At 39.0% G+C, this 15,652-nt stretch overlaps 2 protein-coding genes and 1 pseudogene across 2 annotated transcripts; 2 read left to right on the forward strand and 1 right to left on the reverse strand.

Moving 5' to 3' along the window:
• Window positions 1–1,105: 1,105 nt before the first annotated feature.
• LOC119741964 (putative nuclease HARBI1) lies at window positions 1,106–4,721 on the forward strand. Its single transcript, XM_038217935.1, has 4 exons — window positions 1,106–1,203; window positions 2,085–2,208; window positions 3,049–3,200; window positions 3,822–4,721. Exons 1-4 carry the CDS (start codon window positions 1,191–1,193, stop codon window positions 4,439–4,441), a joined length of 909 nt encoding a protein of 302 aa, XP_038073863.1. The 5' UTR covers window positions 1,106–1,190; the 3' UTR covers window positions 4,442–4,721.
• Window positions 4,722–7,538: 2,817 nt separating this feature from the next.
• Window positions 7,539–11,123, reverse strand: LOC119742093. The gene is made up of 5 exons (XM_038218118.1): window positions 10,972–11,123; window positions 9,721–9,809; window positions 9,126–9,176; window positions 8,799–8,912; window positions 7,539–8,606 (listed from the first exon to the last, which is right to left on the reverse strand). Exons 1-5 carry the CDS (start codon window positions 10,980–10,982, stop codon window positions 7,906–7,908), a joined length of 966 nt encoding a protein of 321 aa, XP_038074046.1. The 5' UTR covers window positions 10,983–11,123; the 3' UTR covers window positions 7,539–7,905.
• Window positions 11,124–12,630: 1,507 nt separating this feature from the next.
• The window catches only part of LOC119741406, a 32,284-nt pseudogene continuing 29,262 nt past the window's right edge, over window positions 12,631–15,652 (forward strand).

Genomic DNA, 15,652 nt, shown 5'->3' on the forward strand with positions numbered 1-15,652 from the left:
ACTTCCAAACAATTAACAGATGGGGAAAAATTGAGCAGGGGTCCCCCATGGGTGGTTAACCCACTTTGAATTGTAGGGCTAGGCAAAATATTTAAATACTAAAAAAGTGGGGAAAAATTGAGCAGGGGTTCCCCTGCGGGTGGTTAACCCATGTTTAATGTGCCAGTAAAAAATAAATGTAGAAGAAAAATACATGAATAAAACAATTCATGAATTTACTCCAACAGTTCATTTTTTACTGTCACAATTTCACTTTCAACTATAGGCCTATGTTAAACTTAAACTTTTATTTGTTCAGCAAAGTAAAAAAATAATAATAATGCTTGATAACCCTTGAAACTATGAAAGTTCTGAAAAGCCAGTCCAGGACCTAATCAAGACATCATCATCGATAAAAAAAAAAAAATTAACAAACCTTTTTTTCCCTTGCATTAAAATTTAATTAAGAAAAAGATCATTAAAAACTCACCAATTGAAGATTGTCACTAACTTGTTGAGGTTTGGGAATGTTGGGGCAAGAAGGAGAAGATATAGAGGCACAAGGCACGATCGATGTGACAAACTAGCATTCACAGTTGCGAGTAACACTATGCTATGCAAGAACACCGCACTGCGCAGCCAGCACACGCCAATGACGCCGGGCCCGCCGGGCGCGCGCTACGAAGCCCCCGCGAAACTTTGTCCCGACACGGTCAGAAATCACCTCCCGCGTAAACTATATTTCACTGCAAATATCTCCAGTCGCGCTACAGTTTCCTTTCAAATAAATACAGTTTCTAGTAAAGAAACATAAAATACACAAGAAATCCATGCATATAAAGATGAATAAAGTTGACATCAATTAGAAATTCTACGCTAAAATCTTGGACAGAAGATTTACCAAAGACAACTCGATCGTCTGCCAACTAAACACCTACCATTTTGATGTGCGGAGATTCTATTTTCAGACGAGTGACACTAAACAACCATTACTGAAATGTGATAGTGATAAACGGCTGTTTTATGTATGGTGTTCAGGGCCATTTTTTCATTACGCGTTTCCATAGGCATTTTGCGCTGGAAAATGAACAGCGCCCTCGCGCGGTTGCGCGGTCGCCTAGCAGGGATATCAGGAGATCGTGGTGCCTCGGTATTGCCTGTCGGATTTCTCGGCACATTTTCGTCTCGACAGAATAACTGTCGACATTCTAATGGCAGACCTAGGTAAGAAGGCTTTTTTTCAAATTAGGCGCAATTAGTGTTTGACTTAATAAACAAATTTTGTTATATTAACATATTTTGTTTGGGCTCTGCAAAGCAAGATAGTAAAGACCATCCTCTCCTATGCATAGAAATAGACACATATAAAGCGGTGTTGTTTTGTTCCTGAAATGTAGTTTAAAATGTGATTATTTTGCAAAACAATTAATGTTCGTATTTGAAAACGGCCATAGTCGGCCACCAGACTATGAAGAAAGAGGTCAGTGTTTTCCAAACAGTTGGACATCATGGACATGTATCTGGTACCATCTGAGTCTAGTCTTTATTATAGCCTCATTTTGAAACCACTTCTCTCTCGTGCAAAATATTGAAGAAAAGTTTCTTATAAATTGAATTGGCTTAGAATTCCATACTCGGCCGCAACTCATTTTCCTTAATATGACTTGAAAAGTACCATAAGTTGTAAATCTGATGAAGGAACACTAATTTAGGAGGAGTTTTTCTTTAAAAATACTTTGACTTTTTCTGTCATGGCCCAGAGACTTTAAATTTGTGCAGCGGGTCTGAGGGGTAGCCGTGTATGGAATTCTTTCCTTGAATTGAGTCTTCAAACTTGGTTGGTGAAATACTATGATATTTTCCTTTGGCCAATGACCATTTTGTACAGTTTTGCTGGCTAAAGAATGAGTCAAGGTGGCCTGATTTAGTTTTGCATGTTTTTCAGCACTCTGGGTCCCAGTCTGGGCCTATCAATTATTTATAATTAAACCGAATACTGAAATATCAATATGAGCCGAAAAAACAAAATGATGTAAGAAGATATGTGCCATCACATGAACACTTCATTCTTACTACATTACATTTTTTTTATGTCCTCAACTAAGGAGAGAGTGGGCTAAAGGAACCTGGATACTGTGGTGGCCATCAACCCATATCCATGGAGAAGATGACACTGCTGACTCTATGGTATCTGGCAAATCAGGAATCTATGAGGGGAATTGCTGACAGGTAAGTTTATGTGTTTACAATTTGTTTGCTTATAACATCATAACACAGTCGGTGCGACCATGGAGGTAGGAGGTGTGATCTATGATGTGGCACATGAATTTGAGCAAAAGTTCAACGGATGATGCTCAGAATTAAACTTTTTTTTTTTTGATTTTTTTTGGAGGGGGGCGGATTTTTTTTTTTTGGATTTTGGGCCCCCCCCCCTGGTTACGGGCCTGGTTGTATCAATAGATTTCACCATTTATGATGAAAACATTTGATGGAAATATTTGGCTGTGGTGGTTTTATGTCCATGGGGTAAAATGAAACCAGTAAGGGGGTCGCAATTTGAAACATTCACTACAATACGTGTAATTAGTGCAGTGCTGGTACAAACGAAGAAAATCAGGGATTAGTTCATAAAAGCAAATGGGTCATTCCATAAACTTGGGGTCCAAAAGTGTGACATTTTTGGTGTCCCTGTTACACCTGACCTGTTAATTTGCCATTCAAGTGTCATTAAAACTGACTTCACACTATGTTTTATTTGTTTAGCAGGTACTTTGCTTTACATAATCACTCTTGGAGTCAGAGACACGTGCCCTGAATTAAAAAATCTTACACATGTCAGATGTAACAGGGACACCAAAATTGGACCCCAAATTTATGGAATCACACAAATGCTAATTGCAAGTGTGTTTTATCCTATTTGATTATTTGTTGCAGCTTGGCATTGCTCTAGTATAACATGTTACTGAGTGTAAACTCTACTTGTACAATGTGGGAAATGTGAGGCAGGTTGAAAGGTAGCCAAGTTTATCAGTGTAAATAAAACAGGAATAATATATTTCACAATTCTAGGTTTGATGTTGCTAAAAGCAGTGTGCACATCGTCGTTCATAAGCTGACCCATCATGTGGCACACAAGCTGGCTCAAAAATACATCAACTGGCCAACTCCACATCTGATGCCAAGTGTTACCTCTGACTTTAAGAGCCGTGCTAATTTCCCAGGTACTGTAATTTTTGCAAACTAGGTCTGTCCTGAATATACCCAAGAATTGAATTGCTATTTGCCGGTTTGCATATTCCATAACAAAAACTATGCACATACACACACCACTGTGATTTTATTTTAGCATAAACATGCGGCATTTTATTGTCAGGTGCCACCGTTTTTGTTGATGGTAACAGTTTTGTGGAAGGCGGTTAATATCATTTTGAATATCCTAATATTGGCTGAAACACCATTTCCAGTAATCGATTTATACTATATTATCAGAAAATGGGCAGCCCTTTGCAAATTGGTGGGAAAATAGGTTTTTGTAAACTCATCCTCTAATCTCCAGTGATCTACATTTATTGGTTTGTTTTTATATCTACTTCCATCTCAATCCCTCCCGAGTGAAATGTATACTCATCGTGAACTGTTTTTGCTTTACTTGAAATTTCTTCATTTTTAGTACGGTAATGTAATTTTGACAACATAGCAAAGGAAGGTCTGAAAAGTCAATGACATGTTTTTTAGAATTTTAAGTAAAACTTGCAAGACTTCTAATCCATATTACTTTTGTATTTCCTTGATGCAAAATTCAGCATTTTCACATAAAGAATTATTTTTATTTTATTTTACAGGAGTGCTTGGAGCATTAGATGGTTCACATATTCCAATTGAGGCTCCATCTGCTCACCAACTTGAGTACAACAATCGGAAGATGACCCATTCTGTTATTCTGCAGGCAGTATGTGACAACTCCAAGAAGTTCACCAATTGCTTTGCTGGGTATCCAGGCTCAGCACATGATTCGCGAGTCTTACATAGCTCACAGTTGTTCATACAAGCGGAAGCAGACAAGCATAAGCTATTTCCGAGTGATGCATACCACCTAGTAGCTGACACAGCCTATCCTCTTCACTCCTGGCTCATAACCCCCTTCAAGGATACTGGCTCGTTAACACCACAACAGACCAGGTACAACACCAAGCTATGCCAGACAAGAGTTGTAATCGAGTGTGCCTTTGGGTTGCTGAAGGGCAGGTTTCGCAGATTGAAAATGGTTGTTTGTAAAGTGGAAAGTATCCCTGACATCATCATTACATGCTGTGTATTACACAATATGTGTCTGATGAATGACAGTGATGAGTTGTTAGAGATTCAAGATATGGATGTGGGAATGAATGGGAGTGGTAGAGTGTGTGGTTTTGAGAGCAGTCAGGGGAAGATAAAGAGAAATTACCTAGTCGCCAGTATGTAAATTTGACTCAAGTCTGACCATGTTTTATGTGCTATAATAGCTTGACCAAACACAACAAACAAATTTTAAAGCATAACTTTTTGATTTTTGTCAGTAGGTATGGAAGTGTGGCATTCTGACGTAAAGTTGTGCTATTTTTGAAACACTTTCAGCACCAGTACTAATTCTAAGTACATGTATATGTAATATATAGTTAATAATGACTGAGTACACACACACCAGAGTTGTAACGAGTCACTGATTTTTGTGACTCGAGTCGAGTCGAGTCATTTTTAATATAGAGGTGACTCGAGTCGAGTCGAGTCATTAGGTCAAGACGGTCGAGTCGAGTCGAGTCACAGTGTGTAGTCGAGTCAAGTCGAGTCAAGTATTTAGCTCGAGTCAATTCGAGTCAAATATTTGAGCACTATACAATAAATAAACACAAGAGAGAAAGTCATTTTTAAATTTTACATTCGGGCTTCTACATGTGGCGACAGTACATTTGCCTCTTAATGAAAATAAAAAGGGGTGCCAGCTGATCGTCATTCAACTAATGGGGTCACTGATCAAACCACGTGTGTATATGTATACATTATTCGCGAACATTCCAACGTGACGTGAACAAAAACCGGCACCGGCGTAAGTCATTGCAAATATTTTTCGGAAAGTTTTGCTTTTATTTTGGGGACTCGAGTCTCATTAGCCTTCCTCGAGTCGAGTCGAGTCATTCTGATGAGGGACTCGAGTCGAGTCGAGTCATTTGCTCGCAGTGACTCGAGTCGAGTCGAGTCATTTGCCCTCAGGGACTCGAGTCGAGTCGAGTCACCAAAAATTGTGACTCGAGTCGGACTCGAGTTGAGTCATTGACTTGAGTCATTACAACTCTGACACACACAGCCAGTAGATTGATCAAGTCTGGGTTTCTGACTAGCTGACCTCATATCATAATATGAAAGTAACATCTTACATGTACATTTGTGTAAATGTTAATTCTGACATTGACTTTTAGGCCTCTTTTCTTTGTTTTTATTCCATGCTACTGTTTGACCAAGTTTCTCACGATCTACTCTTGTACAAATTGACTTCTTATAATCTTCACCAAAATCTTATTCTTTTATTACGTAGATATATCTCGGTGATAGAAAACACAGATATGTTGTAGAAAGGCAGTGTTCATCATAGCATACTGTTTTCTCTGGTGTGTCCCTCAAGGTCCTGTTCTTGGCCCTCTATTGTTCACTTTGTTTGTCAATGACATTCCTAAACTTTTAACCAACAGCTGTTTAATGTTTGCAGATGACTTGAACTTATTCTGTCATATTACCTCCTCTGCCGATATGTCGCTTGTACAGGATAATCTGAATAGGCTTTCCTCTTGGTCCTCAGACTGGCAACTTTTTTTAAATATCAACAAGTGTAGTGTTCTTTCTTTGACTCTTAAATGGAAGCCAGTAGCATGTAATTATCACATAAATGACAATCTTCTAAAGAGAGTAACTGTGCAGAAAGACCTTGGCATTTGGATTGATTCTCGGCTTAATTTGATCCCTAAGGTAGATCACATTATTAAGAAGGCTAATCGTATGTCTGGTTTAATTTGGTCTGGTACTCTGGTTGCAATTTTAGATCAAGAACAAGCTTACTCTCCGCACTTTGTACTGTACATTCATCAGACCCCATTTGGAATATTGTACTGTTGTATGTTATTCCATCTCTACTTACCAGGAAACCAGGATGGAACGGGTTCAGTGCCGATATCTGTCTTTTATGTATACGACTCTAAATGGTAACAAAAACGGTACCCTGAATATCTAGATCTTTGTGATTTGTATAAGGCCAAAAAAAATGTTTGTCTCTGGTCAGACCAAACGAACACATCTTACACGTCCCATGGAGTCGTGTTGAGGTCACAAAGCGTGGCCTTCTTTGTAGAATTTCTTCCACCTACAACAGACTCCATGGGAGATGTGATGTGTTCGGTGTCGTGAGGCTTGGAAGTTTCCGGAATCAAATTTACCGTGCCATTGCAGCTAATTCAGTCTGAAGTGCTTTGTTATTGCTTGCCATTTTTTATTATTTTTTATGTATTTTTTACACAGTGCCAGTCCTTATACAGTTGAACCTCGTTGGAGGGGGGGGGGGGATCCTTGGGACTTTGCAGTTTGCCTTGTTGTGGCGGGGACCTTATATTGTCGTGAATTATAACAATGAATAGCAGGGAGTTGGGACCAAAAGTTTTCCTTGTTGTAGGCAGAGTGTTTTTGTTGCGTTAGCCTTATGCCACTTTTAAAAGTGGCACAAGCAGTGCACTTTTTCGTAAATCAGCTACAGGAGTGCAAGAACAAGAAAATTTTCATCGAACAATCTATTCTCTTTACTCTGTATATTAATTTATTGATTCGTTTACTAGAATGTAAAAGAAAGATTCCAATTACAGCTGAGACAGTAGGACAAGGTTCATAATGAATTCAAGACAACTTTTAATTTCTCTTTGCTGTTAACTGATACATTTCTGAAGTGTAATTAAACTTTTTGCAGAATGGAATATTTGTATAGAAACAAAAGTATCTTTTAAGTTTGTACAGAATAAATTATTCCTACACAATAAATTACATAAAGTTTAAATTGAAAAATTAATGGGTCCTGACCTTTCAAATTTTGCAAGTTCTTCTCCAGAGGCTAAAAGACAAAATGACAGAATTAAACGTGGGGCAAACACAAGCAAGCAGGGCTGAGGGCAAGGGGAGAAACACTAGAGAGGGATTAGAAATAGTGTAGCAGGGGATGCACATGTACCAAGGGTGGGGATCAAAGGTAGCGAAGAGTGGGGGTAAATAAGGGATGAATTAAGGAGGACCGGGGGGGGGGGGGGGGGGGGGGGGGGGTCGGTCGTAGAATGAAATTATGTGCAACATTCATAAAATATATTAAAGCTTGTACAGAATAATTTATTTGTATATAAAATTTATGTTAAAGTTGGTGCAGAATAAATTATTTGTATAGAATAAGTTATACTAAAGTTTGTACAGTTTAATGGTTAAGCGGTTAAAGGTATAGTATATCATTTGTCATTTGTGCATTTTTCGTCAGTTACTTTTTGGATACCTGCAATTGATGTACTCTACCTTGAAAGGTCTATCTGTTACAATTTTGTTTTTCAGGTTTTTTTTATTTACTTCATTTTCAATCAAATTTCGCAGGAGAACTGTTACTTATTTACTTGTATCTTTTATTTATTTATTTACACTGCTTGGAATAAATATGTTTTAAACTTTGCTTAATGCAAAACGGAAGTTTTAGTGTGTTATTTTATTGACGAAGACTCCTTCCAAATTTAGTTACTCCCTGTGGTATATTTAAAAGACACACTCTTACTACTGAGAAAGAACTCTAATAATTGAACCATTTTCACTTGTTTTCTTATATAAATAACATTACTTAAGGATTATCCTTGTCCACATTTATTAAGTGATTGAGGTTTCCTATGAATGTTTGCTTGTGAGTGCCTCAATCAATCTACGCTGCATTTCCATTTTTTCATTGTGCATTTTGACATATTCCTGAAACTGGGCCCTGTCTTCCTGTAGCTGTTGCTGATGCCTTTGATTTATGGCCTCTGACATTTTCTCAACAGTCTCTATGACTTTAGTCTGTCTCTCATGGTCTTCTTTTTGCATTTTGCCAAGTATCTCTACAATTTCTGAAGATTTGGATTTCCTTTTTTTTGCAACACTAGGTTTCGGCCGTACAGATTCAGGCATGTTAGCCTCTTCTGGTGCCGTCACAACCTGAGGAAGTATTGTATCCACAAGAGCCACTGGCCTCACAGTGTGTTTGTCTCCCCAAAGGGCAGCCATTTCCTCATAGTATTCGGGTTTACTTTTTTTGCCCTTACCGGTCGTGTTCATGTATTGGACAAAATCTTTGTATTGGCGCTCTAAATTGCGATACTTCTGATCACATTTGTGTGCTGCTGTTTTGTTGTCGTCATCAAGTTTGATGCCAGCATTTTTCATTTCCACTACCACTTGCTTCCATATTGACGCCTTCCTAGTCTTATCATCTCTGAACATTTGTCTATATTTATCGGAACCAACAATGTCCAGAAGCTGGAAAGTGGCTGCTCTGTCCTGCTTTCGTCCAGCTTCTGACTTGTTGCCAGTCCAAACGTATTTGGAAGCCACTGAAATGTGTAAAAATTAATGCAGTGATATCCTAATGAATTTCTGTTGTTTGTCTGCTTGTCCATATTTGTTTGTCTTTCAGTCTGTTTGTCGAATATTGTTAGGTCAAATTAGAATCGTACATACATATTCTATTTATATACTGTATTCAAAATATTTATATACTGTATTCAAAATATTAATATATTTACCTTCATTGGTGCTTGATGACTCTGTTTCCGTGGGCAAAGTTGCCGATACATCTGTTTCCGTGGGCAAAGTTGCCGATACAGTTTCCGTGGGCAAAGTTGCCGATACATCAGTTTCTAAATCAAACACAAATTATTTTACATGTACAATTCATCCATATTTGCTGCAGCTTTGAATTGTTACCTAGTCATTGCTGTGTAAGAGACTAAAATGAATTGAAGATGAATTTGGTTGGACAATGAGGCTAAAATTGGGCAGAATTACAGTTTTCTTCTACTTTCTTTGACTTCAGAGTCACAATGATCATCAAGTACATGTACCACACTTACCTCCCTGTGTTTTCTTAACATTTTCCAGAACCCGCTCTGCAAATTCTACATCTGAAAGTAAACGCAAACAATAACCATGTAAATTGACAAAAAGGGTGCATGAGTAAATATAATGGTTTTTTAAAGAAATAATTAAGAATTCAATTATACAAGTACAATCATGTCCCTGTTGTCGTTGTTCTGCAGGACCATAAAACTACATAACTGTCAGTGGGGAAGGTTTCTTGTTTGAAAATAGCTTCTCTTTAACATGTGAATATATAAATTTGCTTCAGTTAACTGTCACCCTTGAATGTAACATATGAAGTGGAAGCCAATCACAATTTTTGTATTTGCAGTGATATGGATAATACTTCAAAAATTTGAAATTCACTTGCTTGTGAATTGCTGGGTATCTCCTAAAATGCCGTGGCTATAATTACGGCAGTTTTCAATAAAAAAGGCACAGCTAGATCACCCCCTCCCCCCCCCCCCCAACAAAAAACTACTAGTACTAACGACGGCCACTGTGTTTCTACAATGCTAAGTCGTGGCTGCTGCATTGTGCCTCAGTATATACGCAGCTTCAATGTCCAAGACGGTAATTATAACTCACCTCCAGAAAGCAGTCTGGCTGCGCTTGGCCCATCCAGAGTGACACTATACTCCTGGCCAGCATGGCACAGCGTAACTGTTCTCCAATAGCTGAAATATGAATTAGCCTAATACTATAGTTTTAAAACCAATAGGCCTACCCTACATTTATACATGCATCAAATGACAATGTAAACACACCTAGTTTAACGCGTTTAAAAACGTTTTACGAAGTGGCTATCGTTACGGCAGTCGTTCTTTAGCGCCCTCTACGATACTTTTTTGATACGCACGCAGGTATATAATTATTTGTTTCCCCGCATTTTAACGAGCAGTGCGACAGCTCAGTCGATAGAGGGTAGGATTTTGCACCGCGAAGTTGCGGGTTCGAATCTCGGTTTGGCACTCGAATTTTTTTCCTTTTCTAACCTGAGGCTTTGGAGGATTTTTTTTTAAAGGGAAATAAAGTCCGAATTTCATCACGTTCAAATTCACTTTTTTCCCTCTAATTTTATATTTTCTTGTCATATTTTTATAAAAGTTGCAGTCTACCGTAACGATAGAAAATGGGAAATGCGTTACGGCTGCCGTAACAATAGCCACTGCGAACGTTTTAACGTTAGTCTTGTTACGTTTTTAACCCATTCTGTGACCATTTTTGCGGTTTTTTTCTGACACTGTGCAAAATTAACTCTTTTGTTTAAATGTGCCCAAAAATACGGGAAAAAAATCTGACTAACTTGTGGATGGGTATCTGAGTGGAAATTAAGATGTTTTACAAGAATTTATCATATTAAAGAATTTTCTTAAAGTTTTTGTGGAATTTTCTGAGATTTTTTCAAGTGCGCCAAGTTAGGGAAAGCTCAGCCCAATTTCCGGACGCCGACATTTTTGGATTTCGGACAATTTCATGACACTGAAATTGTTCACAAAGGTTCAACACCATGTATCATTAAGTTAATAGTACCAGTTTTTAATCTAATGCGTTTTAAGTTTTCCAACAAAGAGGTTTAGCAATGCCGAGAGAGGAAAGTCAAGTGAAAGTCGAAGTGCGCAACGCTAAACACAGCAGCAGACGACAGTCGATACGCTGAATTGCAGACGACAGAATTCTCTTTTCTATTTCAACAAGTTCCAAGAAGTGATACGTTGACATTTTTCCACTAATTGATCTGCATGGTTGTATTTTTCAGTTTCATACATTTCAAATACAATTCTACAACAACAAAAACCTAAAAAATAAACAACAATCGGAAAAGTTTGCAATATTTACCTTTCCGCCATCTTTATTTCTCGAGTGGCAACCAGGCCCGGCTCTTGGTTCAACTTTGGTCGGAACAGTCACGTGATCACAGCACAACCGAGGTCGCTAAAACGCTCAACCGGTGACCGACAACCGAAACAGCTATTGGTTACGGCCGCCAAAACACGCCCCAGGATCCCGGCCCCAGGGACCTTGCGCGCACATACTGCAATTTGGCCAAATATTAGGCTCCCGCCTAAAATTTGGCAGTTTGAGTTTGGCCGTCGGGGAAGCAGCATCAACATTTTTTATACGTTACAGTCAACTTCATCGCCTTTTCCTTATTCTCGTTATAGTGTGTAAGTTATTACCTAGTTCTAAAACAGTTTAGTTGTGGATGGAACATGACCAGAAACTTTGATCAGTGAATCATCAACCCGTCTCCTTGTTTATTCCTTTCTTTGAGTCCAATTCCCCGGCCTTTAGTTTAGTTCTGTAATTCTCCCAAGATTGTTCAGCCAAGCTAGCCCACTCGCGTGAGTTTAAGTCCTTGACCGCAACGGTTCGTTACAATATCTATATCTATATCCTATATTTGAAATGGTTTATTACCATTGGACCATAGCAGCCGAGAAACATCATAAAAGTTGCACATAGGCCCTACTAAAAACAGAGGACATTAGCAACGTCTTTGATCTTTTAATTTCACCTGGGAAATTAGCCAGGTAAGTAGTTTCCATAGTGAATATGAGGTTAAAAAACTAATTTTCAAATTTCGGGAAAGAAACAACTTTTCAGGATACTTAGCACACATTGGTGTGTGGCTGGCAAAATTTTATTTATTTTATTTTATTACACTTCTCCACTGACTGGCTGATATCAAAATGTTACAAGATATACAGAATCACAGATTAAAAAATACAGAGAATTTACAATTTTCCTTAAATTGTTAAAAAAAGAGTTTTTGCCAGAATACGGATTGAGCCAGTGAGTGGAAGTCCAGTATTTCAAATGCATATGGGGGGCTACGCTGTATTTTGCATAGCGCAGCAAATATTCGGGCCACGAGTGGGCTAGCTAGTCTGGTTGGATCCGTTCTGGGTGCAGACCAGTAACTAGGCCCCAAATTGCTTGTTGTTTTTCTCTTCATACGCATAGAGAGTTTGTGGCTCTGCACTTAAGAGTTGTTAGATTCAAAATGAAGGGTCCCAGTACTTCGGTCAACACCTGTCTTAATATTTCGGTTAAAATTTAGATTGGACCTGCAAATCGCTGTAGTATTTTGCAGTGTGGTTGGGGATTTATTTTTCCAAAGGATGATGGACTTTAGGACTAGTGCTTTCAGAGGTGATAATCTGTAGAGGGAAAAATTACCCCAAGGCCCAAAGTCATCGGTCAACCCCTTCCCCCCCCCCCCACCTCCCCCAATAGGATCCCCCCCCCCCACATTTTTTTTTTTTTTTTAATTTGAGCCGTTCATCGGAAAGAATGTTGTCGGTTAAAGCCAGCACTTTGCGGATGTGTACAAAGTTTATGGCGAGTCTTGAAAGTTTTTTGGTTCATTTCTTTTGCTCAGTACTATGCAGTCACATGCTGATGTCTTAACAATTAGCTATTCAATCACACATGCTGTGAGATTTATTATTAATTTATGAATCTAGCATTTGTTTCTACATTTTTTCTCTCGTCAGAGCTTGATGTGTTTTGCAGATCATTGGTTTCCATGAGGCAATTGTAAGGCCACAATGTCAACTACACAAGGTGAGTGGGCAATTTATGTCCCAACTAGTCCGAAAATTTGGGACTATCATACTGTGTATGAGAGTCCCAAAACTTAAGGTATTGAAAACATGTAATACAAGAAAATAGACTGGCACCTAAAACAACCAGTCCCACAACCCTTCAGTACTGCATCAACTGTGCCTAAAGAAACATCTGGCATGTCTGGTACTAGTCTCTATTTCTACACATTTCTCCATAGTCAGCCATAATGACAATGAATGAAGAGGTCAGTCTTTTCAAACAGTTGGACCATGGTTGGACATATACCAGTCTAGTCTTTAGCCTCATTTTGAAATCACTTGACTTCCCTCTCAGGTGCAAAATATTGAAGAAAAGTCTGCTTTAAACATTGAATTGAGTCTTCAAACTTGGTTGGTGAAATACTGAGGCCTTTTTCTTTGCCCAATGAAAATTTTGGAGAATTTTGCCAAAGAAGTTGGCCTGATTTCATTTTGCATGTTTTTCAGCACTCAAGGTCCCAGTCTGTGTCCCAACTACATAGCAATGGCCCCAACTATAGTTGGGACCACTCTGATTACAAATGGAACAATCCCAACTATAGTTGGGACGTCAAGATCCTAACTGTCCTGACTTTTTGGGACGATGCTGTAGTTGGGGTGTAACATTCTCTATGGAAATTGAAGTAGTTTACGATCTTTCCAACTTGTAAGTGCATCACATCGTGTTTGTCGCATCATCGGGTGTCCAAGACTTCTAGAACTAGATGGCAATTAACTTCTAAAAGGATGGTGTCCCTAGACTGACCAATTCAGATCTGCAACAAGTACTTCAATCTATCATACTCGGGGCAAAAGTTCAAAATAAAGAGCCAACTCCTGTGGCATGTTACCTTCCATTGCCTCGCAAATTTTAAATTGCAAAGTACGTACATTATTGCATCCTAAATCCAGGTAATGGACTCCGTTTGCAAACAATCAAAATGAAACTCTCCAATTATCAAGTATTAAATATCCTACTTGATTGTAATTAAGTAATATTCATAAATACCTAAGACAGTTTACCCGTTTCTATTGGTCAAGAGCCCGTCACGTGGCCGGTTTTGAATAAGGGAATAAATGTGTGCTCCGGAGGTTTTTATCACTCTGTTTAATACCACTTAGAGTCTGGGTGCTGATAATTACCCGAGCCGGAGGCGAGGGTAATTATCAGCACCCAGACTCTAAGTGGTATTAAACAGAGTGATAAATACCGACGGAGTACATATTTATTCCCATTCATAAATACCTTTTCGGTAAAAAAAAATCATATAATTCGTTCAAAACATCCCGATTTTGTTCAACAAATTCACTTTATGCTTTTTGAAACATCCCTCCTGCAAAATAATGGAGTGTTCAGCTGGCGAGTAAGATGAAAACAACCCTTTTATGGAGATTGACGCGCGCGTATCATGTTCTACGCGATGTCGCGCAGAACGCACCTGGCGCGTTGCGTTTTGAATTTAGAACTATAAAATTCTAACTCCCTGGTAGTGTTGCGCATGCCTAAGTGAGGATTGTGAACGTTCAACCAATGAAACGATAAGAGGCACTGGATTTTTAGGAGTCCACATTTTATTGTGACACTGGAAAAGTGTTTAAGACCAGCTAGCCATGTCTTTATCATCCGTTTAATACCGGCCACGTGACGGGCTCTCGACCAATAGGAATGGCTTAACTGTCTGAGGTATTTATGAATGGCTGATATAGACCAGCAGACTGGTCTTAGACGCTTTTGGAGTGTCACATGGAATTTTGACTCCTTTGAAATCCAGTGCCTTTCAGTTACCATTTTATTGGTTGAACGTTCACATGCACACGTAGCTTCATAGTCCTAAATTCACACTTCACCGGCACAGCTGCGTTCTGTGCAACATCGTGCAGTACGCACAACGCGCGTGCCAATCTCTGTTTAAGGCGTTGTTTACAACATGGAGACTACCACATTATAGCTACAGGGGTGTTTCGAAAAACATGAAGTAAACTTGTTTTGACTTTTGGACCGAAAAGTTGTGAATTTTTCGACCGAAAAGGTATGTATGAATGGTTTCAGCTCGGATAATTATCAGCATCCAGACTCCAACCGGTCTTAAACAGAGTGTTTAAAACTGGCCAAGCACACATTTATTCCCTTATTTAGTATCAAGCATGGTGTAAAATCATTGTGCCTATATAGTATGCTGTCATTTTCGAGACAAGAGGAATGGGAGACTCTTGAGATGATTGGTGGCAGCAAACGTCATATTTTTCAATTTTTGCACATGGCGTCTATTACTAAGGGAATAACAGTGTGAGGAGCCGGTCTTCACTGCGTGATAATGACCGGGCGTGGGGGTGACCGCTGTTAATGGACTGAGACGAAGTCAAGGTCCATTAACAGCGGTCACCCCCACACCCGGTCATTTTCACGCAGTGAAAACCGGATCCTCACACTGTTATTCCCATTAATAAACACCTTTTTAACGAAATAAACAGTTAAAATGCTCCAGTTTTGTGACTTTCTGTCGGCGATATTTCCAGACTTTTTTGTGTTCATGTTCATGGGCCATATTTTAGCTTAACAGCTATAACGACGTAAACTCAACAGAAACTGCTGCCAGAGCGAAACAAATTACAACAATATTTTCATATCTTTACCTGATGGAGGAAGCTGAAATCTTGTTTACACATTCCTTGTGTCCAGAATTACAAAGATGCTTGGTTTAGGAAAGGTAAATATGTCGGTGGGTGAAGTGTTCAAAGAAAATAAATCGTAGATCTACGCTTTCGTCGTAAACATTCTCAGTATATACTGCACTGCTGTACGATGTCGTTTCAAAACTTCCTTACGCACGCGCACGCACGCATCCCTAGCAACTGTTTTGCATACGCGCGCGTCAGTCTCACGCGATGGGGGTTGAGTGCATGTGCAGTGCTCTATTGTTACAAGCTAC

The sequence above is a fragment of the Patiria miniata genome, unplaced genomic scaffold (assembly GCF_015706575.1).
Source record: "Patiria miniata isolate m_02_andy unplaced genomic scaffold, ASM1570657v1 HiC_scaffold_5, whole genome shotgun sequence".
Taxonomy (NCBI): Eukaryota; Metazoa; Echinodermata; class Asteroidea; order Valvatida; family Asterinidae; genus Patiria; species Patiria miniata.